General features: G+C 37.8%; 1 protein-coding gene across 2 annotated transcripts in view; it reads left to right on the top strand.

The window, feature by feature from the left end:
- Nucleotides 1-19118, top strand: part of LAMC3 (laminin subunit gamma 3) — a 4228426-nt gene that overhangs the window by 2449308 nt on the left and 1760000 nt on the right. For both annotated transcript variants that reach the window (XM_044058389.1, XM_044058388.1), the window contains one exon: nucleotides 7559-7777. In XM_044058389.1, coding sequence (XP_043914324.1) covers nucleotides 7559-7777 — 219 coding nt within the window. The remainder of the gene's footprint in view (nucleotides 1-7558; nucleotides 7778-19118) is intronic.

Here is a 19118-nt window from a genome sequence, read left to right as displayed (position 1 = left end):
AGTTATTTCTGACAATGGCAAACAGTTTACAATCCAACAGTTCAAAAGATTTGCTGAAGAATGGGACTTTACTCATGTCACAATAAGCCCTGAGTACCTGCAGTCAAATGGTTTGGCAGAACATGCACTTCAAAGTGCACAATAGTTACTAGAAAAATCAAAACAAGATAATAGTGTTGTTTTCCTGAATCTCTTGAATCTCAGAAATGTTCATCATGATAAAGATCTTAGTTCACCTGCTTAGAGACTTATGTCAAGACAAACCAGAACCACATTACCAATTAGTAGTCAATTTGTTGGCTCCAAGTGTCAAGAATAACAGGTCAGTGAAAGCCAATTTGTTGAAGAAGCGCATAACCCAGAAGTCCTACTATGATAAAACCAGCAAACCGCACAATCCATTACGAGAAGGAGAAGTGGTAAGGATGCAAAGGTCCAAAGGTTATGATCGGATTGGTGTCGTGAAGAGTATTTACCCAGAGCCGAGATCATACATTGTGGAATGACAAGAAGCAGAGTTTAGGCATAATCAGAAGCACTTGATACCAGTGCCCGAGCCTATACCACACCATGTAACCTGTGAGGAAGACTCTTTATCTCAGAATGACTTATCCGGTGCTCCAATTCCTGAGGAAGTTCCAGAGGACATTCCAATTCCTGTGACTAACCAGAAATTCCTGATATGAGTTCTGCACCAGCATTGTCGCCTCACAACAAGACGTCCCGTTCGATTCTCAGCTAGAGCATCTTCTGTGTGGAGGCATGCGTGAATGGGCGTGCCTTCGTTGAAGGTTGTGCATCAGGGCTGGTAACTTGACACGTAAAAATCCACTACCAAACATCAGTGGACCGGAGTTCCGCTGTGGCGACCCCCAACCAGGAAAGGCCGAAAGATAAAACAACAACTGAAGACTGTCCCTGTTGCTAAATTTGGTCCAGACTGTTGTGTTATGAGTTACGGTCGCATCTCTAAACCCTGTAACAGATATGAAGCAACTTGGACAGGAACATTGTGTTTTGTTTCTAATGTCTGTAGTAATGCATGTCTAACTCTAATGTTGTTTTTACAAAGGGCAGTCTTTTTAAGAGGGCGGATGTGGATTAATGTGTGTTTATGTACCTTTAAGAAGCTATCAAAGGGCTTGCACAAGGGTATAAATACTGAGCATGTGCAAGCTAGACTGCCATTTTGTAGTAAGCTGTTGAGATGTAAGCATGTATCTATGCAAGGTCTGTCTGTTAACTAGTTTTTATTTTATGATGCTGCTATCTATCCTGATGTTTTTAAGTATTAAAGCATCTAAACAAAATACCCTGCCTGCTTGTCATATATATTAGAGATAGACGAGCGATACTCCAGTTGTGTGCTCAGTATTCTAACTCTTCACATTTTTTGAAACTGCTCTTCCCTGAGAACTCATGTACTCATCCAGCCTTTTCTTCATCCTCAGATTTTTGCAGTTTTGTCAGTTCATCTGAATAGCTAGTTAACACCACTTCTATTTTTTCCAGCCTTTTGTTATTTGAGTTGATATACTCCTTCAGTGTTTCATTTATTTTAATAATCTGAGTACGTTTGATTATTTTTTCCTGTAAACTATTGCAAGCCATTTCTTGTTCCAAAGCAGAAGCATGAACTGCTTTTTGCTGAACAGCTGCAAGATTCTTCTCAGTCAGTGTTTTCTCTTCACTTTTTGTAACTGATTTTCTTTTAGGTTCTCTAAATGTATTCTTTGCTGGCATCCAGGCAGTGGACTTACTTGCTAGTAACCGAATATTACTCAAGCTAGTAGAATTGTTAACTCTTATTTCTCAGTTTCTTTTTTCACACGGGGGGGGGATTGAAATTATGGTGTTGATAAGTGTGCAGCCATCTTGGACTTCCTACCTGTTCCACTTCTTGTCCTGTATCTGCATGTACTAAAATTCTATCAAGCCTAATTGCCTATTTATATTTGTGCTTACTAAATACAAATCACCACAAATTTCCCCTACTTCTCCCTCCAAATGAAAACCAAACCCAACATCTCCTTCCTACCTTTCAAGGCTTTCTGACAGAGCCTATGAAATGCAGGTACACTAAGCATATCTGTCTCTGGCTGCAATACCACATTAAAGTCTTCTCAAATTATCCTGACCTATACCCTACGTAACCTGTCATAAGCCTTCCTACATGCAGTCAAATCCTCTTCCCTGTCCTTGTTTAGCCTATAATAAGATGTCAACAACCTTCTCATGCATATTCCCCACCCTACTGCCCACCTCACTACCCAACTATTCTGTCCCTTTCTAAAAGAATTCTTAACAAGTACCTTGCCTCCTATTATATCCTTCAGCACAGTCCAGCCTTAGCCAATGATATCCTCTGTTTTGAAATTTCCTAACCTCCTTCTTCCATAGCTTAAGTTCCTGTAAGAAAGCTAAATCTGTTTTTTTCATTAGTCACATTAGCCAAAACCTGTCCCCTTTTACTTGGGCTGTTAATTCCCCACAGCCACATTCCAAAAGACATCTCTCACTGTGATACTCCTCCACACCTACCTTTTACTTCTGTAGAGCTAGACAACCTGGTTCATGTGCTCACCCAAGATACCAATGCCCTTCCCTCAACCTCCATAGACCACTGTCACTGCAGGTCTATCCTATGAACCCGGTATCCTCTGCTGTTATGTCCAGCCTGGATGCCATATATTCCCATACATTATAACTCTGTTGTCCTACACCTCCCACTGCAAAATGTTCCCAGTAACTGTTCATTCCCTATTCTTACAAGTTTAACCCCTATGACAATCCTCCTCTTCTGCTTCCCTTCTCCTAAGAATACCTTACCCACTGGCTGGGGTTCCAGTGGTATCCCATATGTGCCTCATACATCCACCCATACAGCTCTGCAGCAAAGTCATAATTTGCATGCAGAACATTCCTCCCTAAAACCCATAGACCCCCCCAGTCTAATATTAAGTTATTAAGTTATCACCCAAAACCCTATCATGAGCTCATATTCCTTGTACAATGTTGTCTGCATAATTTTCTATCTAAACACAGTTATATATTTAATGCTGTAAAAACAGTAGATACAAAGGAAAATATAGACCAAACTCGGGGAAAATGCACTTAGTGTAAATAAAGCTTAAAACAAAAACAAACATCAGACTCAGGAAAAATGCACCTTCTACTCTAGCAGCCCAAGTCCCCATTCACACTTCAGTTGCTGGCATGAGTACTCCCACTCTCACTCTTTCTCTCTGACCACAGCAAACTTATTTTGTTCCCTTTTGTTCCATTTCACTTTAACTCTTCATGACTGCATTTTTCACCACCAATTTACTAGTATCCATCAACATACATGGGGTACTTTCAGCTGACGAACACCATAGGACTCTGGTGGCCCTTATTTATTGTGAAGAGAATTTACTCTTATTGGACTTAAATGCCTTCTGCCTCTGTTCCCCACTTGCACATCCATTGGCAACTCATTAACACACCCCATTGACTGCCACCATCTACCAGTTCATTTGATAAAAGTCTGAATAAAATTTCCCTGCTTCCTCCACATATTCACTATACATTACCGTATCACTTACAAAGTAACTGGCTAGAGTAATTTCACTATGCATCATCCTGCTGCATATGCCATACAGCAGTGTGTGACTCCTGCCTTCACTGATACATAGACCAGGAGTAACTTTCAGCTACTCTCATGCTATCTCTAGTAATTACAAGGTACATCTGCTTACTTGCTTGTATAAATAGCCAGCCTTTTGTTCCAGAACTGTGCAATTACACTTTTAGGTAACTTGGTTTTGCTCAGATGCCATATCCATGCTTTCATTTCTGTGTGCTCAGTGAGTCTGCGGGTCTAAAGCTAACGTTTCTTCAGTAGCTCCTTTATCCAGTCTTGTATGAACTTTAGTTAATTCTGTCCTTCCACTCCCTTCCTTAGACCAGTAAGCCTGACATGCTGTCTCTGTCCTCTGTTCTTTAAATCTTACTGCTTAATCCTCAGAGATTCTACTTGTTTCTTCAAGGCTCCAAGCTCACTCTCTTGTATTGCAGTGCAGGATTCCATCATATATATACTTGTATCCTGCTGTTACTGTACACCTCTGGATGCTCTCCACCCTCATCAGTGTTACAGCTTCCTGTCTCAAGGCTTGTATTGCATGGTAATAGCATTCAGCTTCACCACAAATTAAATGTTCAGTTTTTCCTCCATTTTTGAGATAATCCAGCAAAAATGCCCAGAATGCTCACCAACAGTGGGCCAAAAAAAAAAATAGATTTGCTACTATTTACCACATAAAAAATGAAGCTAATCAGCACTACTTTGTCGAGCATGCACATCAAGCATTTTACTTCATTGTCGCTCTGTAGGTCTACTCCCAAGCTCTACACAAAAAAGAAATCACTAAAACATTTATCAACCAAAATTAGGCCAGTTACTCTAATATGACAAGCATCATTATAATATAGTCAAATAATGTAATGTCATATATAATGATAAGAATTAAAAAACTGTATCAGACAGGTGTATTTTATAGGACTTCTTCAAAGCCCTCAGCATATGATATTTACTGAGCCAATGGGGCAGTTAGTTTCCATAGTTGTTAAGCCTGAAATGCAAAGAAATATACATGCAAAGATTCAAAACCTACCCTTAAAACAGCCAGCATCCCTAAGGTGCAGACTTAAGGATACAAAAAGGATGGTATGGCATCATAAGCTCTTTCAGGTAGGGAAGACTCATGTCATGCAGGACATAATAACCAGAACCAAGAGTTTTAAGACAATATGAGTTTAAACATACAGGGCCAGATTCTGAAAGAGTTGCAGTCCATGTAAGTGACTTACTCCAGTGTAAGCCTGCCCCGATTCCAGAAGACTTGCTTCAAGTGTAAGTGACTTGCTTCAGTATAATGCCTATCAAAAACAGGCTTACACTGGGGACCAGATTCTAAAATACCTGTTCTCAGTGTAAGTAACTTTACACTAGAGCAAGTCTTTTGCAGTCAGGATCACAGTTAGTTGATACCTTGCAGAACTGACATATGCTGGTGGTGTGAAGCACCTGTAAGTTCTTTGGTTGTGGAATTCAGCACCAGTCATAAACAATCAAGTTACTAGTCAGAAAGCTCCAGGTACTTTAAGTTGCATTTATCCATGTGAGAGTTAACAAGGGCATGAGCTACCAAATGTTATGAAATACTTAATAAGGGCAGTACTGTATGAGGACTTAACAAAAGCTGACACCTGATCTTTAAGTGTTGGCTTGTAAGTCATAATTACTAAAAATTATACACCTCTGACATGGGACCTAGCTTGTCACCATCATAGATGAGCTAATGGCTCAACAGACACCTAAGGTATGGCATATATTGCCATGGTGACGATTTCGTAGAGGTTTAATTTAAGCTAGTTATGGAAATCTTCTAAGTGAAGTACAAAGATTTCTTTTGGGTGTCTCTGACAGGAAATTGGTGCAATGATCCATCTGTTAGCACTTAAAGCAGATGACTGCATCGTCGCCTGAACCCAGGCCTTCACCAAGTCAGCCTTCCCCATGAAACTTTAGAAAGTAAACTCCTTCTGGAGATGGAAGACATATGTGTAGGAAGCCTCAGAGGGACAAAAGGACAGGGTAACAGTTTCTTTTTGTAAGGTAAAGAAGTATAAAAATCCATACCACCTGAGCAATGACAGTCTGATAGAATAACACTGTGTACTTTGTTTTATAAAAAAAATGAAGAATAATAACTAAGCCAAGAAAATCTAAAAATTACAACAGATCTCATAAGAAAAGCTTGCAGTTTTACAACAGATCTTAATGTATTGCTAATGTTTGCTCTTTATGCTTTTAACATAGTTTGTCTTTCTATTCTTTCCCCCATATGTCCTGCATTAAATAATTAATAGTAGCTGACGTAATCCTTAATGTTAACTTTTAAGTCAGGATTGCTTCAAAATTACACACTTTTGATACAGGACCTGGCTCCCCACTGTCATATATGAAGAACGGGTTTTTTGAAATAGTTAAAATGTAGTTGTAGTTCTTGTTAATTATTCTATGGTCATTCATTGTATAAATTAAATACACAACTCCAGAGTATGAGTTTGAAAATGTATTAAGAACTCACTGCCTGGTGAATAGTAAAGATAAGTTTAAAGTGATTTTAAGATAATTATGTTATGGCATAGGGTGAGACAGAGCCACAGCAGTTAGTGTTTTTGTCTGATAGTGCTTGGATCTTCAGTCTGGTTCTCAGCTAGCATGCATGCTGTATGTGGTCTTAATGTCACATCTGTGTTAATGTGGAATTTTGCAACGTGATTCCATTTTCTCCCGCATCACAACAACATGCACATGTCAACTGGCAATCCTCAAATTTTTCTGCAGGTATTCATGCTGTGTGTGATTGTGTGTGCTTTCCCTGCAATGGACTGGGGTCATATGTATAGTTTCTCTGCCTTGTACAGAATGAGTGCTGAAACAGGCTCCATGTCTCCCACATCTCGAAATGTATAAAAATGACTAACTACAAAAAAAGGAAGTTAATGAATGCTTATATGTGTTTAGTCTTTATTAATAGGGTAAATCATGTTAGGTATAAGTATTTGCTTTCACAGATAAACATGGAATATCATGCTGGTAGAGAGATGTGTTAAAGAAACATAGAATGTAAGTAGTGATTTCTTAAGCTCCAGTTCAAGCCTATGTAATATAAAACATTTGCAGAAAATTAAATTGTGTTTGCCAATGCATTACTGTTTTCTCATATAAATGTAAGCAGGTTCAACTGCTTTGCTGTGAATAAGGCATCAGTCCTTTCGGAAGCTGTATAGTCAATTTGCATGCATGAATTCATACAGAATTAATGTATTATATTGTCTGTAAAAGACATGAAGCTGAACTGCAACCATAGTTTGTAGATGTTTGTAGTGGTTATGCCCTGTTATGGATTATGATTAGGTAGATATTTACTCAACACACTGCCCTTCTACCCCGGTGATATTACTCAGTAGGTAGATATTTGCTCACCACACTATCCTGTTAACCCAGTGACATTCCTCTTTAGGTAGATATGTGTTTATCACACTGCCCTGCTACCCCAGTGACATTACTTATTAGGAAGATATTTCCTCACCACACTGCCCTGCAACCCTGTTGACATTCATCATTAGGTGGTTATTTGCTCACCACACTGCCCTTCTAACCCGATGACATTCCCCATTAGGTAGATATTTGCTCACCCCACTGCCATTCTATCCCAGTGATATTCCTCATCAAGTAGATATTGACTCACCACACTGCCGTTCTAGTCCTGTGACATTCCTCATTAGGTAGATATTGACTCACCACACTGTCCTGATTACCACAGTGCCATCTATTGATAACTAGGTATTTGCTCACCTAACTGTCCTTTTATTAAAACATTCATCAAAGAAGCATAGATCTCAATTCCTCCTGAAAAATGTATGCACATCTCATTAAGAAGAGAAAATAAATGACTGTTTTGTTCTTTATGTTTAAAAAGTTGTTTTTCTTTCTTTTCATTTCTAGATACAATATATCTAAAGAAGGTCATCCTAGATTCTGCACGCCTTGGGCATTTATCGCCAGCTGTCTGGGTGGAAGATTGCATTTGTCCAGAGGGTTATATTGGTCAGTTCTGTGAACACTGTGCCCCTGGATATAAGAAGAATGTTCCCTGTAGTGGCACCTTTGCTCAGTGCATACCTTGTACATGCAACCAGCATGGAACATGTGATCCAGAAACAGGTTAGTATGTGATTCTTTCTAATTATATCCCTTGCTATTATTTCAGTAACACTGCCTTGCTTCTTAATCATCATGCTTTTTTTCCTACTGTTAAGTTTATTCCTGGTACAACTGATGAACTAAAGTGAAACCAAATTTATTGCTTTTCCAACAATATTTAATGTCATTCACAAAGGTTAGAGAGGGAGAAAATAGTTCTTTTTCTCATCTGAACTCAAATTCACAGATCTCATTTTTAATCAACTACTCAAAAAGGTCAAATGTCACAGTAAAATCAAGTATACTGTGGTACTGCTGTGCATTTCTGACATTATATATTGGCAAACTGAAATATACAATATAGAAACCTAGAGTCTTGCAGAAAGGAAATCTTTTTTTATTAAAAAATAGTTGTTTTCTAAGATTACTTGTAACAAAGTTTGGCAATCTAAGTAATGTACAAGCTAAGGATTGCTCTGCATTAATTTAAGGCAACATCATTTGAATAAATAGTACCAGGAGAATTATTGTATCGCACACTTCTGAAGGGTATATCCTGAAAGTAATGCTACCTAAGCAAGTATAGAGAATTCAAGATGAATGATATTCTAACACACTATATGTCTGTCCAAAACGCTCTGGAAACCACTTATTCATCATGTGTTATTACCTAGGAATCAAGACGCCATATTAAGTCTGCACTGTTCCCCTGTCCATAAAGGAGTCGGCACTAACAAGAACTGCCATAATCTCCTAAATTTCTTCATAAAATCTGTGCCTCTTTCAAGAGGTACAAATGATAGTGCGTGAATTAAACATGATTTGTTAATAACTGGTAGAGCAACATACGCTTATCACTGAGTCATTACTGTTGAGCAAAGGCAAAAACAGTGTGGTCTGATTTGCGGATGTGTGGAACAAACTAAAGCAATTCATAGACATTTGTGGATGCTGGCGTATTTTACCTAGATATTCTGCAGTTAGGTATAACATTGTGTTTTTTCAGAGGCATGCTGGCATATTCTGTCTGCTAAGTTGTTTAGGTTTGGAAGCTGTTTAGATCGCTGGCTAGCTGTATTAGGAGGAACAGAATCCCTTTTTTAATGCATAGGCAGCTCTGAGGAGGTGCATAGTACATTGTGTGATGATTTGTATTTCTCTGCCTTCCTAAGGATGTATGTCTTTGAACAGGAATCCACACTACAAAATGCTAGTTATATGAATATTCTTCTGCATGTGTACAATGTACACAGATTGTATTGGTAACCTACAGTATAAAGCAGTTCTTGTGCATTCCTTTCACTACTATTTTTGTGAGGGTATGGCCTGTGTAATCTCTCTTGCAGTTTATATTAGAAGGAGGAGCAGTGCTATTCCTATATACCATCATGTCCAAAGATGTCTCCTAGTGTTGGCAGCAGGGATGTGACTACCTTACAATAAATACCCTTTGACCCTAACAGGCTTGATGAACTCTTTGGAGAGTGCATATGTATATTGGGGGACAAATACACCTGGTGTATGTATTCCCATATCTGACTTTACATCTATTGTATGGCAGGCCCTTATAGATTTCCCTGTGGCTATAGTATGATATAACTAGGTAATCCTTTGTCTCTAGCTTCAATTTATATTTCTGTGTCATGTGATCACTGGTGTCTGCATATCCAGAGTGAATAAGTGTATTTGCTTTCAAACATGCAGGAGTATGGAAGTACCTAAACATAATTCTCAGTGTAAGATGGTTCAGCTGCAGCCAGCACGAATTATCTTACCTGGAATGTCTGGCTGTAGAAAGTTGATTTATTTCTCACTGTGAGTAGATTAGCTGAGAAGCCAGAAAGATGCATTGTTTTACATTCCTGCTTGTTCCCGAGGATAAAACATTAAAGGTATTTAACTGTTTTGCATTGCTTGAAGACACAAAGGTAAGGTAACTTAAATGTCTGAGAATTATTTTTTGCCTAAAAAGACATTGGTATTTATCATGTATTTTTTTTCTTGCAGAACATTTTTAATCTGATATGAAAATATATTCTGACAGTTTGTCAGAATCCATACTGTAGTTATTTGCTTTAGTTTCTTTTGAAGCTGCTTGTGTAATACAAAAATATCATTTTCTGTTACAACATATTTTGTCCTTCTTGCTTTGAGATTCTAAAGTCAGACTTGTGTACATAGGTGCCCTTGTTCAGTTCACATCTTACAAAAGCTGCTTGACTGTCATTTGTGAGATCATTAAATATAGAAGAGCATTAACCTTGCAACTTTTTGGAGCTATGTTTAAACTCATATGTATTGGTTTAGTTTTCTATTAATTGTGTGTTGACTTCCATTATTTACAACTTTCTAACTCACTTGTGAATTTAATTTATTTTGCTCTGTAGTATATGCATGTGAATATTATCTAAAAAGGAAAACAAGCTGGCCTCCCAGCCCTTTATGTCTTGCAAAAACATATTGTATGTATTTCTGTAAGCAGGTACAGACACAAAAACTTCATGAGTAGCTGCTCTGATGGTGTAAAGGGATAAAGCACTGACAATGGCCCAGCCATACATAATGGCTCAGGCAACTGATAGAGTGGCAGGGAGGGATGGGTGGGCCTGTGCACATCTCCTGTCATGATCCCTGTGGGAAGCTGGGAAAGTCACCATTGGGAGCATAACTCTCAAATTCTAAGCACAAGAAATCTGAACAAAGCCAAAAATAATGGGGGGAACAAAGGCCCAAAATCAGGGACAAATTTTAAATATTGAAGACTTGGCTAGGCTGTGGTGGCATTTGGGCAATATGCAACCTGCCCCTCTGACATAACCACAAGGAAAGTGAGAGATGAAGGAAGGAAGAACTAGGGTAGGTCATAAGAATACCCCCTAGGCTGTAAGATAGACAGCACTGACCCCCCCCCAAGGTGCCCTTTAAGATCCTTGCTGGCCCCAGATCACATTTCAGCATTGGATTGGGGGTGATTGGAGTGCTGGTAGACCCAGTGAGTGAGATGGGACACTCGGACAGCTATCAGAGTGACAGAAAAGGGGAAAAAAACTGCATGGGTCTTCCAGAGTAGGTGGGGAACATAGTCCAAAGGGCCATCAAATATATACTCTAAATTAAATTTAGAGCAGCCAAAATTTAAACTATCTGAAATAGCAATCAAAATGATTAAAAAGCTCTTCCAGTTTAAGTTTTAAATATAGTCTCAAAATATTAAGAACTTTATACAGATTTATATAAATTATATATAATTTCCCTTCTTTAGTTAAATATATATATATATATATATATATATATATATATATATATATATATATATATATGGATCTACTTCACATAATCGAACATCCAAATGTTCGACTTTCATATGGCCAAGCCCATATGATCAAACATTTGAATGTTCGAAAATGTGAGGAAAAAAAATAAACAACAAAAAAATAAAACTAAACAATGCTAGCGGGGGCAAGCCCTCCTGCACTCCCCACATGGGGGGGGGCTGAGCCCCCACTGTTTAAATATACCAACTCCAAGATTGCACTACATTGCAGTAAAGGGAAATCTTCCTGTTCCGTGCTCTATGGAGATCCCCATTCAGACCGTTCGAACTTTTAAAAGTTCGGTCATATGGTCTTGGCCGTATGAAAGTTGAGCTTTTAAAAGTTAGACCATCTGAAGGGGACCCATACATACATACATATATATATATATATATATATATATATATATATATATATATACACATAGTTTCACTTCATAATCTCGAAATGCTGAAGTCTCGAATTTCAGCATTTCGAAACTATGAAGCCGAACCATTCACAATCTCGAAACCCACAATCCCGAATCACATAATCACGAACATGCATACACCACATAACACACACAACATTCTACCCACAGCACACAAACCACACAACCCTACACTACATGTAAGCAGGGGGGCAAGCCTCCCTGCACCCCCCTACTTATATCTATCAACTCAGAGATCGCACATAACAAAAAAAATAAATCACACCACGGCATTCTACACTCACTCGTACACAGATATACATCACACATACAGAAACACCAACAAATCCAACACTCACACTGATACTTACACCTCCCTATCCTTACCCACACATACAAAAACACACTCATACACTCACTCACCTTCAATTTCAGACATCATACCAGCCAAACAATTCATGTAACATTCCGGAAATGCATAAGCGCGGATTCGAGATATTCAAGTTCACTTTTATGCACTTTTGGCATTCTGCATTTTCAGCTTCATGGTCTCAGAATGCTGAAATTCGAGATTTCAACATTTCGAGATTATGAAGCGAAACTATATATATATATATATATATATATATATATATATATATATATATATATATATATATATATACATACACACACACACACACACACACACACACACACACACACACACACACACACACACACATAAAATCTATATATTAAGTATCCCTTACCACATTGACAGTGAAGCCTTCTAAAGTTTAAAAGCATACATAGTTTAATATTAAACTTGCAAATAACATCCATTGTATAATACAGTATTAAACACCAAAATCATACAAAAGGAAAAAAAAAAAGAAAGTGCACTTCTTCAATTTTTTTTCACATACCTACATTTTTTCCATATTATGTGTGACAGCCAGTGATACATATCAGGCATGCTCAAAGATCCTTCCAGTGACAGGCAGAACAGATAATAGAATGTAATCAACCTTACAGCCAAACCTATTCAGTGGCATTTAGTGAAATCCAGCATCATACATCAGTCACACATCCATACATGTGTCTTAACCAGAGCAAATGGTATTGCTGTTTATCTAATCAACACCCCCCTCCCACACACACACACACACCCACACCCACACCCACCCACACACACACACACACAAAACAAAAGGAAAGTTTTTCTAACCTGTAAGGAATACTTTTCAGACTGGCTGTTTCTTGTTTAGCTTTTCTAGAAATGGGCAATGTTGCCTTTATGATAATGAGCTAGTCATAGTGAGTTACATGTCATACACATTCTAAAGAAGTCATTTTGATAAGTATAGCTCAGTGAGACTCCACAACATTGATTTTGTCTCTATCATTTAATGACCATGAGGATTCTATATACAGTATGGAAGAAATATATTTGCTTTTATGTTTGCGTTCAGGATTTCAGAAAGATAATTCTCATTGACAAATGTCTCAGCTGTAGACACTATTTTCTTGATGGAAGGAAATTTAGTAGAAAACTGGAAACTCTGGATCCAGAAATTGAATTTGCCCCTCTGTGTGCACAGATTAGCCAAAAAGCCTGAAAAGTTTTTGTGCTTGCTGCTGGGGAAGAAATCTTAAAAGCATTTTCCTCTTTTACATTTCTTGAAGAAAGAAATATAAAATAGCAGTACTCATATAGAGCTTTGTGAAGTATTATGAGCCTAAACCAGTTTTTTAATTTATTCACCATTTGTTCTACCACAAAACAAATAGATCTTCTAGAATTACAGATGCTTCTGTTCCTGAAGAGAGACCAAGACTGAATCTGGTGAGCTGCATAATTCATTAACAAGAGCTAGAAAAGTCTGTGGTATAAGATGACACAAGGCAAAGCTGTTAAAAGAATTAGGCCTAACTTTATGAAAAGCTGCAAGTTTTTGTAGAGAAAGTGAAATGTGTGATTTGTGCAGTAGGTGTGGCTGTAAAGGAAGGGCATCTCGTTAATATGTGTTAAAGCAAAAATATATTCAAAACAAAATGAATTCTACTGAACTGAAAAGACTATACATTGCAGTCTTACATGTTTCAGAGGCTTCTAGTGCCCTGATGCAAGAGTTCTTGTAAAATTCCTGGAAGATGTTGAGAATTAATGAGAACATGTTGAATTCAATCTTGGCACACATGCAGATGCTTGAAGCACTGGGATACAAAGGAATGGAACAAAAACATACATATTGTTAACATATTTAGGCTACAAGGTGGAACTATTACATCAGAAACTGATGAGAAATGCCCTGCACCTGTATCATAAAAGGATAAAGCTCTAACTGCAGCCCAGGCAATCCAAATTCAACTGGTGTCTCTGGTGCTTGATGCCACAGGCTGGGAGGATGTGTGTGCTTATCCTGGCGGATATGGTGGGTCATGCTCATCTTGTACCACTGCTCTAATGACAGGGTCTTGCTTAGACTGTGGAAGTCCATCATGATGTAGAGAGCCAATACTGGGAAGAGGTAGGCTTGACCACAAAATCAGTGACAGCATGCCTTATCAGCACATGTAAATGAGCATGCATGCGCAGAAAAAGGGCAACAGCAGGCCACAAAAATGGCAAAGGCTCTCATTGCTGTGATACCATCAAGAGCCCAAAACATAGAGTTGGCTACCTAGATGGTGGCTCCATCTTCAGAAGGGTAATGTTTGATTGAGAGAAAGCTTACTGGTCAGTAGCCACAAGGGCAGAATAATTCAAAAATCTGCTGTCACATAAGAATAAAATGTTCAAAACTCTTTCAGATTATACAATTTAAAGAAGTTAATATTCCTATAATTTTGATAATTTGTCATGTGAGGTGTTGGGAATGGTAAAAGAAAATTCATGGTGCAAAAATAAAGAGCACATATGTAGATAATCAGTCAAACTATCACGGACAAATCTTATATGTCACTGAAAGATATTCTGCATAGGACTTCCAGTATGACTTTCTTTGGGTAACTATGTTGAATACCTAGTTCTCAGACCACAGATTATTTTAAAAGTATGTAAAAATTTGCTTCCCAAGTAGAAATGTGTTGAGTGAGTGCAATATCCTTCACACAGCTGAATGGATAGGGACAAAAATGTAAATTGAGAAGACTGGAGGAAGAAAAAAATGACTAAAGTATCAGAGATGGTGGGAAGCTGTGATTTTGCAAAACATTGTGTGTCTCAATGTAATTTTGATTGAAAGGAAGGAAATGAAACAATCATTAAGAGAAAATTGATTAGGGCATGGAAAGAGACTACAAGAGATTGATCATGCCGTAAATGAACATTCTGCTAAGATCCAGGCTTTTTTGGAGGAAAATGAGTAACTTAAAGTGAGAGCAGAAGCAAGCAAAGCTAGACTAGATTATGTAGATACAAAGCTGACTGATCTTGGAGAATGGATCTCTTCAAAATAATATAAAAATTAATAGGGGTACCAGAGGGATTTCAGAAGCAAAACTGTATAAAGGCAGTGGTTGATTTCATGAACTAATGGGCAGAAATGCAACTGCAGGAAAAAAGAATTGAGAGGGCATACCGTATGGCATGGTGTCTAAGAGGGCACAGTGAGCATAAGCCTAGACTGATAATTGTTTGTTTACAAATATATGAACTGAAAAAGATGTGTTGGTTGATATTTGGAAACTTAATAAAAAGTTACTGGTGGGAGATGCAAGAATATATATTACTCTGGATTTCTCTTAGCAAACAAGGAGGAAGAGAGAGAAGCATTTGCACTGGGGTAAAAATATGCAAGCAAAATGGAATTTGCTATAGACTGTTACATCCAGCAGCCTTAATGATCCTTCTGCAGGAATCAACACAATATTTTATGTATCCTGAAGAGGCTAGGAGAATGCTTAAAAGAAACAGTGAATCATATGAATGACTGCAGCAGTGGAAGGGTGGCACAGCGGTAAGCCTGCAGTAGCATGGAAGAGCAGCAAATTAGGGATGGAAGTAGTGGGGGATAGATTTGTTATTGCTCTTCTGAAATAACCACAAACTAAAGGAAAAAGGTAATTATGGCCAGAAGAATAAGAGATGAAGAAGTCTGTTCCAAAGTGCATGAGAAAGGGAAAGAAACAGTGATGCTTGGAATGAGTGTTTCTAGACTGAGCATTTGTTTCTTTTCACATTTTTCTTTCTTCTGCTGTGTCTTTATTCCCACTCCTGTCTTCTGTAAGAACCACCTTTGGACATTTCAGTTTAGAATCCATATGCTTTGGGCCAATGTTAACTTGAGGGGAAGTCTTCTGACTGCCCAGATGAGTAGGAGGTAAGAAGACAAAATCAAAGATCTTCGTCACGTGGGGGGAGCATAATGCAGCTGCAGCAAGAGAGTAGGAGCTGTTTGGACTGTACCAAGTAAGAAGGCAGGCAAAATTGGCCTGAATGAATTAGAAAAATAGAGCATATTGTATGGATTTATTTAGCAGTAGTGCTTGTTCTTCAAAGAATAGGATAAGGCACAATGTTTGTAGCTTGAGTACTGAAATAAGGAAAATATGGATAGGCATAAAACAGGGATTTGAATCTACTGCTAAATTAAAGCCTTAGACCAAAAGGTTGAACAGTAAGACTGTTGAGCTGCAGTGTCAATGAAATATGTATAGGTAAGATAAACCAACATCTGAGGGATAGCAGTTGAAGGACAAGTGAGGATGGAGGGGATACATAATCACACAAAAGGAAATATCAGTTTTTCAAAGACATAATAAAATGTGGGGAAAACTAAAAGACTTAAAGAAGGGACTGAGTTATGAACAGAAAAATAAAATATGAGAACTTGTGTATGGACATACACAGTATCTACCTTCAGCCAAACTAGACTGAGAAATATTTATATTGTGGGCAGTGCTTAAGAGTTAAATATGGTGATCTTTGTAGCAGATTGTAGAGACATCATCATACTAATTTTCATGTATAAATGGAAGTGGAAGAAATATTGTATGGCTAAAGGAAAATATTATTTTTGTACAAATTTATTAAAAGCACAGAGCAATAAGTGGGTATAAAGGCAAGTGATATATATACATGGAGAAAAGTACTGTATGAAATGCCTAATAAATATAAATGACACAATTGACTTGTTAAATAGAAAGATGGATGATTAACACATTACTTAAAATATTTATAGACAAAAATAATTACCTTGATATTTAGCTAAATTTATCCCTATTAATGAGCAAGGAAGAGAATTACTTGGAAATTGTCCTGAGACTGTATATAATATGGATAGCAAGTTAACTAACTAGATTACGAATGTTTCACTGATGACAGTGGATAAAAAAGGAAAAAATGCAAATAACTTAGAAACATAGAAAGACTTGGGGGTAAGCGAAGCGGATGTTTAGAAGCTCAAATATAAGGCTATGAGCAACATAGGCAGAGTGGGAAGGGAAGAGGGCAAAGAAATATTTACAATTTAAGAGCAAAGATGACCCATTTTGGGGAGGATGCCAAACTCTCCCTAATGCATTGAACACTATTATAGTAATGACAGATTGAGAGGTAAGGTGTTGAGCAGCATAGAAATGGAGAATGCATCTTTGTATATAATTATTAGGGTTTATACAGAAAGGGGACTGAATAAGTCAAAGAAGACAATGAGCAGAAAAGAGAAGTATATAAAGGTGAACAGGAAGAAAATGAAAGAAGGTCAAGGAGATAAGAAGGGATCCTATTCATTCTGCCAGTTCGATCCGATATATGGGTCCTCAAGCCGCATATCAAATCCAACTTGGCAGAGCTTTCTGACAGAAGACCCATGTATCATATCGGACTGACATGAATGAAAATATGTAGCATTACTGTAAGTACATACCTTTCATTTTTATTAGAGGAAATTATGTTATATGCTTGATTTAAAGATAAAAATATTATCATGGAATATAAAAGGTCTGGATAGTTTAGTTAAGACTGACAGGATAATAGAATATGCTAAGAGAACAGGAGCACATTTCTTAGCCTTACAAGAAGCACACCTATTGCAGAGTGAGCACAAGGGATTGACTAGGGAAGAGAGAAGAGACAGAGGGGGGGTCTGCAGGATTAATGGCACAAACAATCTGCCATCCAGGTGGAGGAGTTGAGAGAAAATGAGAAAGGAGCGTATGTAAGAATAAAAAAGATGGATAGGAGAGAAGTTTGAGAAAGAGGAGCATGTAGAAGTAAAATGATGGATAAGGAGTTTAAGAATAACATTGATGTAAATATACATGCTACCCAAAACTTCATTAGGACATTGAAGGTGATACTAGCTAGGATAGTAATCTTCCAGGAAGGGTGGTGCTTAGTGACCAGTGATTGGAATATGGTCAAAAGCTGAAAATATGCTGAGAGAGGCCCAAGAGTTAAAAAGCTAACAAAGAAAGAAAGGGTCCTATGAGTATATGTAGAATTTGTGGGATGGAAAGATGTGTGAAATGTAGGGTAGAGGATATGCCCAAATGAAGATTATTCCTTTTTCTCTAACAGATGCCAGAGCTGTTCCTCAATAGATATGGGTTATACCAACTTAGAATGTCAGGATAAAGTAGGTAAGGTAGAGTATGAACTGATTACATTTAATCACCATGCTAAACTGACAGTAGAGTTACATGTGAGTCAAGAAAGTGAGATGCCTAGACAATGAAGGTTACAAGGGTATTTGTAAGAGATGGGAAAAAAACTAAAAACTAGAGTAAGCACATTACAATCTAAAGGAGAGGAAGGGTGGGGGGGTAAGGCTTGGGACTGAATGTAAGAATGAAAATAATAAAAAAAGTACAGGAGTGGATGTAACAAAGACAGTGGCCAGTAAAAATAAACTAGAGGAGGATGTTGAATTAGCATTGAGACATACAGGCATAGGGATCGGAAAAAGAGAAAATGAGATACAGAAAAATATACAAGGATAGCAAAATCCAAGGGTACTTGAGAAAATAATGAGGAGAGAAAAAATATGCTATAGACATATGCCAGAAGCTTGTAAATATCCAATGTAGAGAAGGGTATCCTCCAATTACAACTGAGTGGAGAAAGTTAAGCTGGGGATGAAGAAAGTCAGGTCAGGAACAACCAGAAGTGTTAAAATAAATCAGATCTAGAAGTCTGGATGGAAGGATATAGAAAAAAATAGTATCAGAAGGGTATAAACCTTGGGGGGGGGGGGTGGTAGACACTCAAAGCAAAAAAGAAGAATGGGAAAAAGAATCAGAAGAACAAATAATTGAAGAAGAATAGACCTAGTTAATAAAATAGCCATGAACTGGTGCAAAAGGTAGGAAGTTTAAGATATTCGCATGGCAGTGTTGTATAAATGCTTCTACAATCTGTCAAAACTGGTAGCAGTGTTCCCTGCGGCAAATTATACATGTTGGAGGTGTGATATGGAGAGGAAAGGAACTTGGGCCCATATCGTTTGCAATTGCCGTAAACTGATCCCTCTAAGGATCAGATGCAGGAAGTGTTAGATGAATTATTTGAAGGGAAGTTAAAGATGGATTAGACATGTTTCTGTTAGGCTATAGTGAACAAATGCCAGAAGAAAATGAAATTTAGTAGGGGCGATAATTACACTGGGCAGAAGTGGAGTAAGAGTGATGCAGAGGGGGTAGCATTCCTGGG

The sequence above is a fragment of the Protopterus annectens genome, chromosome 16.part0, assembly GCF_019279795.1.
Source record: "Protopterus annectens isolate FY-2018-M chromosome 16.part0, PAN1.0, whole genome shotgun sequence".
Lineage (NCBI taxonomy): Eukaryota > Metazoa > Chordata > Ceratodontiformes > Protopteridae > Protopterus > Protopterus annectens.
This window is presented reverse-complemented; position numbering and strand designations above follow the sequence as displayed.